At 41.7% G+C, this 17,875-nt stretch overlaps 1 protein-coding gene across 3 annotated transcripts in view; it reads left to right on the forward strand.

Moving 5' to 3' along the window:
- The window catches only part of KIF5C (kinesin family member 5C), a 126,022-nt gene that overhangs the window by 70,468 nt on the left and 37,679 nt on the right, over positions 1 to 17,875 (forward strand). For all 3 annotated transcript variants that reach the window (XM_054971827.1, XM_054971828.1, XM_054971829.1), the window contains 6 exons: positions 1,560 to 1,615; positions 4,575 to 4,662; positions 5,644 to 5,768; positions 6,828 to 6,932; positions 8,901 to 9,049; positions 14,541 to 14,689. In XM_054971827.1, the coding sequence (XP_054827802.1) occupies positions 1,560 to 1,615; positions 4,575 to 4,662; positions 5,644 to 5,768; positions 6,828 to 6,932; positions 8,901 to 9,049; positions 14,541 to 14,689 (672 nt within the window). The remainder of the gene's footprint in view (positions 1 to 1,559; positions 1,616 to 4,574; positions 4,663 to 5,643; positions 5,769 to 6,827; positions 6,933 to 8,900; positions 9,050 to 14,540; positions 14,690 to 17,875) is intronic.

A 17,875-nucleotide genomic window follows, 5' to 3' on the forward strand; every position in this document is an offset into this window, starting at 1 on the left:
AGCATTCTGTGCTCCACTGGGGCTTTTGGGTTGGCACCCCATACCGGTGCGGGGCACTTGGCCTTTTTTGTTGCATAGATGCCTATGGGCTTTGCCAAGGTGAATCATGAAGGCATGGTTTAGGGGCGTGTTCCCGATTGGAGTAGCACAGGGAGCAACTAACTCCTGATATGCCACTAGGTCTGCTCCTTTCCCTGCCAGCACAGGGGGTTGCATCAGCGTTGGTCTGTGGCTAGGATGTAGCACAGCCAGGGTGCTATGCTGGCACATCTTGACGATATGCTGGCGGAGAACCTGGTCACCTGCCTGTGCATTCTCCCCCCAGGATTGTCCTGTTAGTGTCTAAACACACTATAAAAGTCCAGAACTTGTCACTTATTTTGCTACAGAGAGATTCTAATTAATTTCCAGAAATCTAGGCTTTGCATGACAGGAGGATGAACAGATGAGGGGAGGGTGAGCAGTTTGCTGAAGTACAGAGCATAGAGAAGGGTTGAGGGAACACCCAGATTTTCTTCTCCCATCTATTTGCCTGAAATTCCAGGATTTGCATGGTTTTTGCTTCTTTGTTCCATTTCTTCCCAGTTACTCCAATTTTTGCTGCTCTGTGCCATCCTTCAAACCACATTACAGTTTTCATTTTTGGGAGAGCTTTAGATAAAAAATTATCTAGTGAAGTGTTAGATCCATATGCACTTAAAAGTTGCTGAATTGTGTTTCAAATAACAATAAACCAGAATACCTGAAGCAGATGAAACACATTTCAATTTAAAGCCTAATTCTAGTGAAATTTTGAATCCTGAATCTAGTCAATACCAGATTGGCATAAGAGTTAAATGTACACCAAGCTGTGTCTCTTATGTTAAAAAATCTACAAAAGGTAACAACGTAGGGTGGTTAAGGATTACATTGGAGACTCTATTTCATGTGCATGCACCTTTGAGTGTTCACCAAAAACAATTCTTCCTTAATGGTAGTACTTCAAATGTTGAATACCTAACCCACAATAATCTGCCTGTTTATAGCCTGTTACATTTTAGATGCGCGGTAAAATCTTTGTTATTCACTCAGGAACTGCTCAGATTGTGTGTGTTAGTTATGGTTCTGTACATTTATTATGTGGGGTTTTTGCAGCTTTGAAATGCTTATAATTGCTGCTTTTATTAGTGTTGTTAGTTGTGTTTTTAAAAATATTTTTCCCATGGAAATTGTAACTGGAGAGATGACTAGTATTTTTTTAAAGAGCTATATAATGTGCATGCCAATTATTTTGTCATGCCCATATTTTCACTAGGATGTTTGAGTGCCATTTTCTGGAGCCTATTTAAGACTTTCTTTTCCTCCTTAAATAGAAAAATGGAGTTACGTTATATGATTAGCTTTGTTCAGTTTGTGAGGTCAGTGACACACTATGGGAGCTGGCTAACCTTTATGTGAAATTTAATTACTAATTTCATCCATTGAAGAAATTGACTGTGTTTATAGTATGTGCAGATTAACCTTGCTACTCTTTAAATTTGTATACTGTCTTTATTAATGGCTCCTTGTATATCTTTCAGTTTCAAAGACAAACCTTGCAGTACATGAAGATAAGAACAGAGTTCCCTACGTAAAGGTAAAACCATTTTTTCAAAGTTTCACTGCAGTGACAGTTGAAACTAGTTTCTGCTTTCATATTTATGTTCTCAGGTGCAAATATTTATTGATGATGTTGGTAAGCTTCCAAGTAATTTGGTCTGCCCTTTCTGTGACCAGCTCTCTCTTTATTATTACAGCACTTAGCCAGTACGTTAACCATAAAATTTAAGTGCACATTTTGCCCTTTCTGATATATATACCGCCCCGCAAAACTGAGTGCCAATTGTGAGGTTCAGTGGATATGAAGTTCTGAATGCTTAGACCCTGACTTTTCTTCTTTGCACTGAATGTTAATGTTATTGTAACCTGTAGTATTTCCTGTGGTGATAAGTTGTTTCTTACCAATTGAGACTGAGAATGCTAACTGTAAACATTCTTGGATCTTGGTGTTGCGTATCTGAAATATTAATGGGCTTTAATAATTTTTACTTCATTTCCTTCCTGTTTAAATGCTTTAATTTTGTTGGCCGTCTCATTGACATCAAACATTTGCATTAATATTTAATACCGAACATGAAGGAAATTAGAAGGAATTCTTTTCACTTTAATATTTATGGGCATGGATGCTGTGTTTTGATTCCCATAATCTTCAAATTGTCAGAGTATTCACTTCTTTTTTTAGTAATTTCTTCAGAAGCTCATCAGGATCTTAGTTTGGACAGTATTCAAGTACCCTAAAGACTATCAGTTCTCCCCTTAAATAAATTACTCAGACATTATTAGTTAATATTGGTCATTAAGGAAGGTTGAATGCTTTGATTCATTGCAGCTATGATATGGTCAAAAAACCATACTGCAAACTAATATCATAAGATACCTGTGCATTTGCAATGTTCTGTTCCATGATGCGACAGGAAGCAAGTGGAAGGCTGGTGAAGCCTGTCTGCTGGCTGCTGTGTAAAATGAGTTGACTCAGAGCTAAAGCACATAAGACAAAATTACATGAGGTCACTCAAGTGAAGGGAGTTGCAATGTTAGCTGGGGATCTGAGTTTTAAAAGACATATGGGAAAGCTTTGTCAATTTCCCCTCTCTACAGAGCCACCAAGGCTCCTCAGGCTCTGTCAGTTTCACCTCCCCTTCTGGGAAGCAAAGATGAAATAAACAAACCCTCTGAGGAGCAATCTCAGTAGCTCTGTAGAGAGGGGAAATTGACAAAGCTTTCAGTCTGTCTTTTAAAACTTGGCTTCCCAGCTAACATTGCGTCTCCTTTCACTTGAGCATCCTTGTGTAATTTGTCTCGTGTGTTTTAGGTCTTTGAACCTCTGCAGCCCCACTGTATGTATTATTTCAGACATTTGTACCCTGCAATTCTCAGTATATAAACTTCCAAGGTGCCATACCTAAGTTTTATGCAGACAGTGACTGAATAAAACACCATTCTGGTGGCGTAGCCTCACTGACTGCAGGTATTGCTCCATCCTGCCCTCCAAGGCATTTAGGCACCAGTGGTTGTCCCAGTGTCTACCCAGCACTGTGGCACCTTCCCAGCTTTCCTATTCTCTCCCTTTCTTGGTACCCCCCAATGGCCTTTGTAGGAATAACAAGCAGACAGAACCATGCTCCAAGCTTCCTTTCCCTACATTGCTGTTGTAAGATTCCGCATTGTAGCTGCATCTCCCACTACCCAGCGACTGCGCTCACTATGGGGACAGCTTATTGCATTTTGTGCACCACTGGGCATTCGCAGTTTGCCAACCAATCACTCATACTTCTCCTGGTGTCCATTTTAAATAGCACGTTCAAACAGTGGTGGTCTATGTGGCAAAGAAACAACAACCAGCATTCAAAATGATAAATAATTTATTAAAAGTAAAATATCTACACACACATCTTCAGCACAGCAACAGACTTAGCAAGGGATACAAAAGAGGGAAACATGCAATTCTTCTGTCCCTCACTCTGTATATGCCTTAGCTGATTTTATTCTAAGGTAGGCTCTTTAACTTAAAAGTAACAGTGTTTGAAAGCTTCCCGTTACCTTTGTGTCTTTGTTCAGGCAAAATAATAAAGAGTTCCGTAGCACCTTTAAGACTAACCAACATCTCTCTTCGTCAGATGCATTGTTCAGGCAGGCAGCCTTCTACATCCCAGGAATGAGAGCTCCTTCTCCCTAGATGGAATCAGCCAAAAAGATGTCTCCCCATCAGTGCCAAGGGGTTTTTATTACCTTATTTCTGTTTGACCACCCCCTATGGGTCAAAGAAGCCTTTTCTGAAATCTTCTAGCCTCTTAAACCTCTCAGGTCTCTTTCCCTTTTTAGGTGTCAGCTTTTGTATGGAGGTGTAAGCTGACAATTAATGATTGTCTTTGGCCAGGAGGGCCATTAGCATTTCTAAAGCATTGCTGGATGAGAATGGAGAGCAATTGACTTTCACCCCCACCTGTTCTCTGCTAAGAGAGAGAAAAACTTTTTAAAACTAAAGGTGAAGGTTTTATACAATCCAAACCTCCACAGTGCAACATACTTCTTCACAATGACCAGTCTCTCCAGGGTTGCAATCTCAGAGAGTTGGTTATTGTGCAGTCATTGTGCTATAGCAGTCATTCACAACTGGATTGTCTTGTCCACAAGGGAAAATCCAGTTATGAATGTTTGCTACAGCACAGTGAATTGTACAAGATCCACCTCTGGATGGATTCAGCTCATGTCTGTCCCGATTTTGCAGGCTTGCTGGCTTATAGTTAATATACAGCCAGTTAATCAGATATATCATATGATTAATCTTTCTGAAGCTCCTCGATCAAATGCCTCTGCAGAAACTACTCCTTGAATATTACATAGTTTATTGACCTGTGGTTGCATCAAAATAAGCTTGTCACCTGAATCTGGTCTTTGGCCTTGGAGGTGACCATTTTAGCTGTTTGTGCCAGGTTTTTATTTTTACCCTTTTCAAATTTCCCTGTTTTGACAAAAATTTAAATTCACATTTTTAGGGTTGTACAGAGAGGTTTGTCTCTAGTCCTGAAGAGGTTATGGATGTCATTGACGAAGGGAAAACAAACCGACATGTAGCTGTTACAAGTAAGCATTTCTGCGCACTGTCAGATGAGCAGTTTGGTTCTAACTCCATTGTTGAATTTACTCAAGTATTAAAGTAATATTTAATGTAACATTGTCTAGTATAATGCTATAAAGGCTTATATGGTCTCTTTTACAGCTTGCATTTCTTAGACTAGATGCATTATAGACCCTAATGTATAACGGTGAGCTAGGTTGTTGTATGTGTAATTTCAGAAGCGGTCAGTGTTTTTTTTCTGGGAAAAGAGGTGGTGGAACTCTCAAGAGGGAAACGAGGAAGAAACACATGGGTTTCTTTGAAATCATATTATTTTCAAGCACTATTGCCAAGTATTTTCAAGAGGTGCTGGAACTTGGTTTTACCGCATTCCCCCTGAAAAAAAGCCCTGGAAGCATTCAATCAACTTTTAAAAAATAAATGCATACCTTGTTGGTCTTTTAGTCATCAAAAACTTTTTTTACAAAGTATTAAGAGAGAATTCCTGTTTGAAGTAATTAAATTTTTTAAAACATTTAAATTCTGTGGAATGCTTGCTCTAGCCCTTTATGTGACATAGTTTAAAGTGTCTGGTGAAACTCATATGGGTTAGTATAAGTCTCAAACAGTATAAATGTCATGAAGTTCTCACCACCTTTCTTTTTAAAAACTACCTTTTAAAATTTAAGCCCTGCCCCATTTCTGTGGTTTTGATTTTTTTCACTTTTTTGCCTAGTTGGAATAAATTCTGGCCTCATCTCATCTTAATCTGCAGAGGACGTATAGCTGTAGTTTGCTTTAGACTTTCTGTGGGTAATATACTCTTCTGTAAGGTAAATCCTTAAATGGGCTTAGAATATACATATAAACAGGCTGATATGTGGTTATTTGCTTTGATGGTTATTTGATTAGTTATGTCTAAATTTTGAAAAAACTGATAATGTGACCAGTCTTTTGGAAAGAAAATTTTGATATGTCATGTTTAATACTGAGTTTTCTTTTCATAGATATGAATGAGCACAGTTCTAGAAGTCACAGCATTTTCTTAATTAACATCAAGCAAGAGAATGTTGAAACTGAAAAAAAACTCAGTGGAAAGCTTTATCTGGTAGATTTGGCTGGGAGTGAAAAGGTAACAAGCATCATTACTGAAAATAGAATTATTGATTTTTTAATGGTATATAAATGTATAATTAAATGCATATGAAGTTTGAAAGAAATCTGTTTAAGTGCTTGGAATACAATTTAAAAGATTGCCTTGGGTTAAGTCTGCCATTTCTGGTGGGATGCATAACAGCATGTGGTTGAAATGGGAAATAGGCTCTAACTACCCTAACATGAGAGACATGTTGGCTGTCATCCATAGAAGTAAGTGTGGCAGATTCATGTTAAGAGTCTGAGAATATTCTCAGTTTGTACAGCCTTTGTTTCTTCCAGGGTGTGTGTGGGGGGGGGGACACTCAGGGTAGTTTGCCTAAACGCTTCCAAAAATTTTGGAGGCAGTAGAGTCAAGCAGAGCACTGTGCTTTGCGTGGCCCCTTCATCCTGCATTGAATTAAAAAAAATAATTGGATGAATTTGGAAGCATCTTGTGGTTTTGAAGGGGTGTCTTGAAGAAAGAAGACCAGGGAAACTTTGTCCAGGATCTACCATTTTCAGTAAATCTTCCTGGAAAGCCTTGTTGCAAGAGTTTCAGCAGAGGACTTGTAGTGTTGAAGATGCTGTCTTCTTCTCTTGTGCAGGAAAATATCCAGATAATGGTGAGCACTGCACATGATACAGTCTTGTGCTGAAGCTAGCAGATCTCACTGTGCAAGGTGCCTGGATGGGGACACCATCTGGAAACCATCTGGGAAGCTGCTTTTAGTTTAACAGAAGAGCTGGGTGTGCGTTAAATAAAATAAATAAGCACTTGTATTTAAGTGCTATTAAATAGTTTCTTTCCTTGAGTTTTCTTTGCCAATATTGTGTGTGGTTGGAGAATAGACTATTGGCAAAGTAAAGCAAATAGCAATAGTGTGAGTGACATGAGAATGTTATATATAGCTTTACAAATAGTGAGCTTCTCCGTCTAGGGTTGGAGTCTACACATAACTGCGTGAAACTTTTTTGCTAGCTTTTCTTATGTTATATTCTCTCTGACACAACTTGAGCTCACCGTTCAGTTTGACCAATTCTTGCTCCCTGGCAGGTCAGCAAAACTGGGGCAGAGGGATCTGTTCTCGATGAAGCTAAAAATATTAACAAATCCCTGTCTGCTTTGGGCAATGTGATCTCAGCATTGGCAGAAGGCACTGTAAGTCATTCTCTTGATTTAAAAAGATGTTAAATAGTAATCATGTAGTTTATTTTCTTCCCTCTGCACCCCTTTTTCACCTACACACACTTACTTAAGTTGGAAAGGGGGTGGTGACGTCATCCTTCTCTTATCAGCCATCGCTATAATCTTTCCAGTCGAAAGGGAAGTGGAGAGCCTGCATGGTACAATACTTAGTACACTGGGCTAGGACTGAGTAGCCGAAGTTCAAGTCCTTACTCTGCCAAGAAGCTCACTGGCTGGCTTTGGACCAGCCAGTCTCTCTGAGCCTAACCCACCTTCCAGAGCAGGTAAAATGGAGGAAGGAAAGAATTGCATAGGCTGCCTAGAAATGCTTGCAGGAGGGTGGGATAAAATGTGCTGTTTATAGGCAAATTCATCCACATGGGTGGGTGCTTCCTTTGCAACAGTTGACATGGCCTTTCAGCATGGTTAAAATAGCCAGTACAGATTGAGGAGCTGCTCCACTCCGATGGTTTGTTGTATAGTGGATTGGTCTCCAACTAGTTGTGATGCAAGAACGCACATCATAGGTGGCAGTTTACATGCAGGGCTCATTTCGAGGGGGAACACGCAGGAACACAGTTCCGGCAGTTCCTCAAAGAGGTCACATGTCAGGTGGCTGGCCCGTTTCAGCTTGGATTGGGGCTGAAATGGCTCAGATTTGGCCTCTGATGGTTGGTGGATTACTCTCCCACTCAGCAGTGGCCCTATCCTGACCATTTTGGGCCCCTTTTCGGCCATTTTCAGCCCCCTTTTGCCATTTTGGGCCCAATTTCTGCCCTGAATGGCCAGGATTGGGTCCAAAACAGCCAGGATAGGTGATGTCAGGGGGTGTGGCATATGCAAGTCAGTCATGCCAATGACACACTTCCGGTGATGGCAAAGGGTGTGGCATATGCTAATGAGTTATGCTAATGAGTTCCTCCAGCTCTTTTTCTATGAAATGACCCGTTTACTTGCATTAATATCTTTTAATCAATCTACTAAATAGAGCTGTGAAAGCTTAGAAAAAAGCTAGGAAAAACAGTTTTGCTTACAAGTTAATAGCTTTTAGAATAAAGAGCAATACGCTTCTCGCAGTAATGCTTTAAAATATGCAACTTTTTTGCCTTCAAACTATGTTTTAATAGCCAATCTATATTTTATATAGAAGTACTTTAAATTACAAATGCTACAGTAATTATAATTTCTGTGTATCTTTCTTATATATTTGGCTGTATTTCCATAGTGCCTTATAGCTCTCAATCTGCCATTGATAATAAGAGAGTATTAAAATGTGCAAAATTTGACTGAAGATACTAATTTAGTGGTATATTCTTAAATGCTTAAAAATATGTACACAGTGCCAAGTGAACCCGTGTAGAGAGAGAGCTCCACAGTATAGGCTCTGAGAAGGCCCATTCTCTAGCCCATTCCACCTAAATCTAGTTTGTGTGGGGACATGGAGAACAAGGTCTCCGAAGGTCACCTCAGTAGATGGGCACATACATACAGAATGAGATGGTCCTTTGTGTAGTTTCAGGCTGCCTAAGAGGTTTCTTAACTCCCCACCAGCATTTTAGCTTGATAGCAAACTGGCAGTCGATGTAGAACTTCCAAAATGGATAAGATATGATCTGTAAAACTCCTCTGGTGTATCTGCCATGTTTGGACCCATTAAAGGTTATAAACCACCTTCATAGGCAACCTCACATAGATGTGCTTAAATACTTCAGAGAGCAGCAACTGTCAGTTTCATCTCTAGCCAGAGACACTTTAAATGGCAGCCACAGACTGTGTTGTTGTGTTGTGTTTAGGTCCAAATCTTTTGCATGCACCTTAGCAATATGAAAACAGTGTTGCATATTACATGTAAATGTAACTGAATGTTCTGGCAACGCTCTTTGCTTAAAAACATCTCTCATGTTGAAGGTATTTGAAACTTGTCTCCCATCTCTCAATCAGAAAACTCACGTCCCATATCGGGACAGCAAAATGACCCGGATTCTTCAGGACTCTTTAGGGGGTAATTGTAGAACCACTATTGTCATCTGCTGCTCTCCATCCATCTTCAATGAAGCAGAAACCAAGTCTACTCTAATGTTTGGCCAACGGTGAGCATATACATCTCTTGCAGGAGGTCATGCCTTCGTTAATGTCATGAGTACTGATTTTTACTGATTTTGGAGAAATTGATTACAAAAACGGTGGATTTTAAAAATAGTAAAACCCATAGGTTTAAAGTCCTTCACAGTCTGGAACCGTTGTACCTTCAGGTCTGCCTCTCCTATGAACCCCCACCTCCGCCTGCTTTGTTCATCTTCACAGGGCTTGCTGGTGGTTCATAGTCCTAGGGGTGGCACGACTTTCTTCCACCAGGAAGAGGGCCTTTACAATTGTGGCACCATTCCTTTGGAATGCACTGTTGGAAACTCATGTTGATGTTTTGGAAACTCTGCAAGGAAACTCGATTCTGTCAGGCTTTTGGCATTTAATATTTTAATGTGAAGCAGAGCTAATTGTTGTATATTATATCTACTTGCAATTATCTGCAGGGTTTTATAGTCTGGGATTGGGACTAGAGCACTTTTAAGTATTTATATTATGCAGTTGTTTTACTCCAGAGGAGTTAGCTGTGTTAGTCTGTAGTAGCAAAATCAGAAAGAGTCCAGTAGCACCTTTAAGACTAACCAATTTTATTGTAGCATAAGCTTTCGAGAATCAAGTTCTCTTTGTCAGATGCATGATACAAACTGGTCAAATACAGAAGAGGAGGGGGTTTTACTGTGATTTTATTGTACATACTATATTTTGCATTGCTTTTAACTGAGGAAATTGTTGTGGACCACTTCAAGCTCTTAATTGAAGAGGAGCAGTATATAAATCTAAATAAATAAATAAATGAACTTCAAATATTCTGCAGTAAAATAAAATGGCACATTGTTATACACATTACTTTTATTTCTTAAAGGTGTGAGTGACTAAACCTTGAGAGGAAAGCGTGCTCAAATTGTTTGTTTAATAATTTATTGCTATTTAAAAGTCTGTTGCATTCTTTCAATGAAAACATTCTGAGAAATATGTACTGGAGACAGTTTCAAGGACATGGTTATTACGGTCTAGGCTGCATTTTTAGTATAAGTAAAGCTAGTTAATTAAAACTAAATTTGGGAGTGAAATGCTGGATTTGGACTAGTGGGATCTTCTGCTAGCACACAGCAGTCATATTGCTGTGATACTACCAGAAGACTCTTTAAGAATAAAATTGTGGATTCAGCAAAAGAACTTGGCTGGCTTTGTACTTAATTTCATGCATCGCTACTTTGCTGGCTTACAGCCTGCTGTGGCTCTATTGATCTTCCCATGACTATGTTGGTATAGAGAGTGTGAATAGCGAACCTCACAATAAATGTGCAAATCAGATATGTGACTGTAACTAAACAAGCTCAAGCCCTATAAACAGAAAGGTTTCACTTTCCATCTCAGATCAAGCATTAAACCTCAGTGCTGTTATTTGCATCAGCGGCTTTGATGGAGTTGCAGGAGTCTGCCTTAGGTCAAATCTTTATGCCATTTTTGTTTAGATACAAACAATGCAGGTTGCCTTGTCCCCACCATATTTACGTTTTCCCATCTGTCCTCTACATCCCTCCCTTTTGCATTAATCATCAAAAAATGGAGTTACTTGGAAGGGAAATCTGTTTATGAGCAGACTGAGTCAGCACAGTGTGGCTTGGCTCAGCTAATGAGGACCTTGATAGAGGCTGCATAAATAATGAATTCAAGGAGGGGAGCCTTTTTCTGTGTGCAAGCCATAAAACTGGAAGCAATTGGCTATTATATTTAAAGCTTGTTAATGTTGTGGTCTGTTTGTTTTAAGGAAAAGGGGAAACAGTCCGACTTGAAATGGAGGCACCAGATTTGATCATTTATCTTATTAAAGACAAAAGTGCTAGGTGATGCTTGTATGAAGAGAGAATAGGAGATTCAAGAGGAGAGAGCTGATCAAGTGGGTTAGTTCACTGTGAAGTATGTGGGAGAAATATGATGCTATTCATGGGTTTGTCAGAACAAAAACTCTGCTTTTGTTTGCTCTTTGTATGTATCATTTAGGGTGAAATTACATATGTGGTGTTCCGTTATTATGGTGCCATATGTAAGGACTGTGATTTTACAGGGCAAGCTTGCATAAAGGGGGAGAGACTGTGTCACTTTTCCCCTTTGTGCCATATATCTGCTTTTACCTACTTTGAGGAAGAAATTCAAGTATACTATATATTTTCTGCACCTGGTACATTCCTACAAATATATGCCTGATCTCTCACTTTTTGAGTTTTGAGGAAAATGCAAAGAGCCTTGATTGGCACTGACTGACTAATGAAGTGTTGAGTTCTTCTCAGGCAGGCTTATCATGATCATGTACCTTTACATTGGTCACAAAAGATCTTAATAACAACCACAACAACATTTGATTTATATGCCGCCCTTCAGGACAACTTAATGCCACACTCAGAGCGGTTTACAAAGTATGTTATTATTATCCTCACAACAATCACCCAGTGAGGTGGGGGGGGGGACTGAGAGAGCTCCGAGAAGCTGTGACTGACCCAAAGTCACCCAGCTGGCTTCAAGCGGAGGAGCGAGGAATCAAGCCTGATTCTCTAGATTAGAGTCCTGCTGCTCTTAACCACGACACCAAGCTGACTCTCTGGGCTTGGTAACCTTTCCCTGTAGCTGTACAGTAAGTAAATTCTCCCTTTTTTGGAAACTAAAACAGTCTTTCTTTTCCAAAACACTGAGATGATTTGGTCTCCTATGGCAGCCATATTGGTTTTGACCTTGTCTTCCCCCCCCCCCCCCGCTTGCTGCCTTTTAGTGGCAGTGCCCATTACTGTTTCTCAAAATTCCACATGGGCCTTGCAGGCTCAACAAGGATGGGGCCCCTCTGATATATGCCATGAAAATGGCTTAACAAGAAAGAGTTAAGCCTTCCCTGTGCCATTCTACCCCACAGAGCTTTAATGTGTTACAATAGACCAACAGAAATTTGGTGAAAGTAATTATGGAATTACACATGATATGTAGTTAGGCATTAATATGGCAAAGAAGATAACAAAATTAATATCAAATCCATAAGATTTCAGGTTCTTGCTGCACTGAATCAGTTGCTCATTGCTTATTCAACTGTAAAAGACAGCAAGATGAGAATCCTTTACTCTTTTTCAAGAGATTTTTTTCATCCCGCAACCCATTCTGCATCAATAGAGTTGTTGCAGTTCCTAAGATCAGTTTAGTTTGCTTTGTGATTTTGAACAATTTAACAGATATTTCAGTTTCCCACTATTCTTTCTTAAATGATAATGCTTCTTTAGTTGGGAAACAAAATGGGTTTTCCCTCACACTTCTGTGTGCCAAGACAGATTCAATATTGTATTGCATTTATGTTATGCTATCAGCTATCAAGAGTGAGTAATACCTGTAGTGGTTTCATTTGGTATCTAAGCAGTAACTAATGGCTGTCCTAATATTTTTTCTGTGTGTGTTGCAGTATAGACAGGGCTCATTTTGAGGGGGAATGCGCCGGAACACAGTTCCGGCAGTTCCCCAAAGAGGTCACATGTCAAGTGGCCCCACCCACCTGACTCTCGGCCATTTGGGCCCGTTTCAGGCTGGATTGGGGCCAAAATGGCCTGGATCGGGTGGATCACTCTCCTGCTCAGCAGCGGCCCGATCCTGACCATTTTGGGCCCCTTTTCTGCCATTTTCAGCCTCTTTTTGCCACAGCAAAGGTTTCACTTTCCATCTCAGATCAAGCATTAAACCTCAGTGCTGTTATTTGCATCAGCGGCTTTGATGGAGTTGCAGGAGTCTGCCTTAGGTCAAATCTTTATGCCATTTTTGTTTAGATACAAACAATGCAGGTTGCCTTGTCCCCACCATATTTACGTTTTCCCATCTGTCCTCTACATCCCTCCCTTTTGCATTAATCATCAAAAAATGGAGTTACTTGGAAGGGAAATCTGTTTATGAGCAGACTGAGTCAGCACAGTGTGGCTTGGCTCAGCTAATGAGGACCTTGATAGAGGCTGCATAAATAATTTTCAGCCTCTTTTTGCCATTTTGGGCCCAATTTTGGCCCTGAATGGCCGGGATTGGGTCCAAAACAGCCAGGATAGGTGATGTCAGGGGGTGTGGCATACGCAAATCAGTTATGCCAAATGACACACTTCTGGTGATGTCAAGGGGCATGGCATATGCTAATGAGTTCCTCCAGCTCTTTTTCTACGAAATGACCCCTGAGTATAGATCAGATCTTGACAAATCCCAGGCCCCAGGTTGCCATGGCACCAGAAGTTTCATTGCGGCACCTAGTATTTTTTGTGGTAGCAATAGTTAGAAAATATGGCTGTAAATAACGCTGAAGTTTGAAATATGAGTCAGGCTCCTAAATTTTTGAACAGGCTTCTAGAGCCCAAGAAAATTTGTCAGTGGCTGGTACAGATGTTTTAAATGTTTTGCTGGCTATCTGGAATTGTTGAGGGGTGCATCTTGGCTAATTTTATTTTTCTATATACATATCTTCTGATTTTCTTATTAGTGCGCTCTCTGGAGGCAGGGCAATGTCATACCTGGGGTCTTGAAAGCGTCAGTCCAGTCACTACTTTATTCTAGGGTTTTTTTTAATTGACTAATTCATGCACCTGATGGATGATGTGGTTAACTTCATAGATGCAGAGGAGTTAGCCATGTTAGTCTGTGGTAGCAAAATCAAAAAGAGTCCAGTAGCACCTTTAAGACTAACCAATTTTATTGTAGCATAAGCTTTCGAGAATCAAGTTCTCATCAGATGCATGATACAGAGACTGGTCAAATATAGAAGAGGAGGGAGGAGAAGGGGAGGAGAGAGAAGAGGCAGGGATACACTGCATTATATGAGAGAAGAGCCTCAACACCACAGCTTGCCTCCTTCCATCTTCTCCTGCTCACTTGGGTTTCCCCCTTCTGCTCCTGGGCCCTCTACCTCTAGCCAGGCCCCTTCCTTCCTTCCTTCCTTCCTTCCTTCCTTCCTTCCTTCCTTCCTTCCTTCCTTCCTTCCTTCCTTCCTTCCTTCCTTCCTTCCTTCCTTCCTTCCTTCCTTCCTTCCTTCCTGTCTGTCTGTCTGTCTGTCTGTCTGTCTGTCTGTCTGTCTGTCTGTCTGTCTGTCTGTCTGTCTGTCTGTCAGTAACCGCGGTTTCACCCTCTTTTCTCTGTTCCCTGCTCCTTAGCCAACCCTGGTTCTTAATAGCCACACCCTACCTTAAACCACCTGGACCCAGAAAGCCTTGCTTCCCCATCCAGGTTTCCTCATAGCCTTGCTGTGGCAGACTGCCCCAGTGCCCTGTTCCTGATGCTGCCCTGGCTGCACCCTTGTATTGGAAGAGTAATTGGGGAAGTGTTACAAGTAACTGTAACAGGGATGGTTTCTGTAGCCATTACATAAAACGATGGCTGAGTTATTATGTGATACACTATTTTAGTTGGCATTTGAATCCCTGCTTATTATGCAAAGATGCATGATTAAGGACATCCAGTTATTGCTTCTTCACTTCTTCTTTTCCTGCATAGAGCCAAAACTATTAAGAACACAGTGTCTGTAAATCTTGAGTTGACTGCTGAAGAATGGAAGAAAAAATATGAGAAGGAAAAGGAAAAAAACAAGACACTAAAAAATGTTATCCAGCATCTGGAGATGGAACTGAACAGGTGGAGAAATGGTGAGAAATAACCATCCGTTGTTAATTTCTAGGTAACAGTTGTCTTAAATTTTAAAAAAGGATTAGCCAAATAATGTCAAATTTTTCTCTCCCCACCCCTCACCCCCAGAAAATGAATTAGTCAAAATATGGTCATTTTCCGTGTTGGTGGGAACTAAATAATATCGTTTTATCCCTGCCTCCAACAAAGTTTAATTTAGACTGTGCCAGACTCTTGTGAAGGAAGCCCAACTACAGTGTAATTGGGGAAGCACAGGCTTTTGGCCCAGCACCTCAGTTGGTCCAGATGGATGTAACACGGCCAGGCCAGAGATGGCACCATGTCTCTGCTTACTGGGCAGGATCTGTCCCTGCAGCTCTGAGAGGTTCATAAAGAGCCCCTTCTGGGGGTGGATGGTGGAACTGAGTAGAGCTGATGAGAGGAGCCAGACACAGACCAATTGGGAGGACACAGGAGAAGAGATACCCGCCCTGCAGAGCTGAGGACAGGCTCGAGGCTGCCAGGACGTACCTATAGGACCTTCTGGTCCCATCTGGAAGGGAAGGAGGTGTGATGGTGACATAGAAAGGGCGGGACTGGGGAGAATCATGTCTGCCTCAGGCTGTTCCTACATTGGGCAGGGGTTGTACTGGATGGTCTCCAAGGCCCCTTCCAATTCTGTGATACTATGATGATTTTTTCAGGCCCAGTGCTAACTTGTAAAATGGGCCTGGTTGCACCAACACTACAGTCTCTCATCCCGTACAGTCAGTCTCATGAAACCATGAAAAGAGTTATGAAATTACTGGTACATATCCTTCGTTTCTGAAAAAGCCGTCTTTTGCTACTTTTGTTCTGTAACACCCAACTTGAGAGTCCTGCAAGTTTGCTAACTATTTTGTAACTTTTGGGTCACTGCAAAGGGATTATCCTATCAATGTCTGCAGAGACATATTTTTCTAGCCTGTGTGTCAGGCCACTGTCCTGCCTGGACTGCTGCCCATCAGGGGAGGGGCCAGCATGTTTGGCCAACTGCCTAGCTGCAGACCCAGGGAATGGCTAGCCCACTTGCTCACCTGCTTGGTCTGCTGTGGCCTCAAGGAGCAGCTGCCCCGCTCACTTGCTAGCCTGCCCTGCTCGCTCACCTGCTCACCCGGCCTGCTGTGGGCCCAGGCAGAGGCTGGCCCACCCACTTGTCCTGCTCGCCTACCCGGCCTTCTGCGGTCCCAGGGAGTGGCCTACTCACCCATCCACCCTGCTGTTGTCCTGGGGAACAGCTCTCACCGCCTGTCTCGCTCGCTCACCTGCCTGGCTTGCTGTGGACCCAGGGGGTGTTCACACCACTTGTCCACCTGCCTGCCCTGCTCCCCTAGCCTGCCCATCGTGTTGTGCTGACGATGAAGTCACTTTAGTGATATCATGTTGGGGCCAGGAGTGTGCACACATGAAGGAATAAGTATACAGTAGGTGTTTCTGGGGAAGCCATCTGGCAACCCTGCCACCAGTTCAGGATGTTGCTTGAGAGAGCTAGTCTAGCACTGCTTCTGCTTGGCTCCAGCAAATCTCACAAGATCTGTACAATACAGAGATACAAGGAAATAAATTCTTTAAATATCCTCCAGCATGATCTACAGTTTATCCTCAATTTTTCCTTATGGTAATAAGGATTGCCGTGAGGCTACCCTGGGCCCCAGTGAAGTATACACTTTGTCCCCTCCTCCATGTGGGGGCCTTGGCCTCAGGTTCAGAAGAGGAAACACTCTCTAAGAAGAAATAAATGTCTGTGAGTCCAGAGTCCAGTGAGGAATAGGAGTGGCTAGCCCAAGTTTGGCATGGCGTCTGAGAACTGAAGTAATGCTTCTCCCTTTTGTAGACTTTTTAAAAACCTGATCCTATTAATCTCCTCCAGAAAAAGGAATGGTGTATATAGAGGGATGATAAGCATCTTTGTACTTTTTCATTAGGCCTCTCACATTGCTTATACTACACAATTTACCAAAACCCCGAACTAAGATAGTGTTTTTTCTATGTAGTGTCTTTACCAGAGTGGTGGTTCTTTACCCTAACTGTTTTGTATCATGTGCACACAACTACAACTCTTTGAAAGAGATACATTTTTTAGTTTCAGTAGTTCTTGTGCTAGTAAAAGATAGTTGGGTGAATGCATTGGAAAGAAAGAAAGATTGGTTCATTGTTGTCTTCTGTGCAGTACCACATGGGACTGCGTACGTGATTGGAGATGTGCCTCTCCCCAACAGAGTGCAGGTGTGGCCATTTCCCGCTGAAACAACCCATGCTCTGGGAGAGGTGGTGCCCCCATTTCTTAGTTCCTTTTTGCTACCCGTCTAAGATGTTCTTCTGCAGCACACTCCTCTGTTCTCGTTGTGGGAATGGGACTTATCGGCATTGACCAGCCCCTCCACAAAACCTGCTGATTCCTCTGCTCTTGCAGAGCTAGCTGAGCGATTGGATGTCACCATCTGCATCAACATCAAGGACCCCGAGGCTTTCAGAATCAACATCAGCATCTTGAGACTGACAACTCTATTCGACTTCGGGGAATCAGAGCCTGTTGGAACAGCCTTGGAGCAGACAACATCATCCTGCCTCGGGCTCTCTGAGCCACTCAGATCCAATTCAAATGCTTACAATCTGCCAGCGCTCAGAAGAAAGCCAAATCTATGTCCTGTCACTCCTCCAAATGGAAGGACTCCTCTGGCAAGGCGACTGATATTGCAGTGGAACCATGTGAGGTTGAAGTCATTAAGGCTCCACACGCAACTTTGGTCACCATCAGTCTCCTCTTTGGAGAGCTGCCAAGAGCAATCCCGATGCCAAGGCATCAGATTCAGAGGCAAGACTTATACCAACCTTGCTGTACTCAAGAGATGTCCATCCTGGTTTCACCAGGAGATGCCTTTAGCTTGTAACATTGACGTGGGAGAACTATTCAGGGCAGAACGGTTCTTCTGCTTTGACTCCAAAGAGGGCTTCAGAGACATTTAAATTTGAATCAGAATAGTTTCTCCAGAAAGCTCACGTCATTGCCCAGAGCTATGTATGAACCAGTCCTGTATTTATTTATTTTGTATCCTGGTGACATTCTCCTCTGATATCAGAAATATTGTTTGCATCTTTAAAACAAAAATGTTTCACTTAAAACAACGTTTCAACGTTTCACTTCACTTAAAAATAAAAACATTTCA

Source organism: Eublepharis macularius, chromosome 2, assembly GCF_028583425.1.
Source record: "Eublepharis macularius isolate TG4126 chromosome 2, MPM_Emac_v1.0, whole genome shotgun sequence".
Lineage (NCBI taxonomy): Eukaryota > Metazoa > Chordata > Lepidosauria > Squamata > Eublepharidae > Eublepharis > Eublepharis macularius.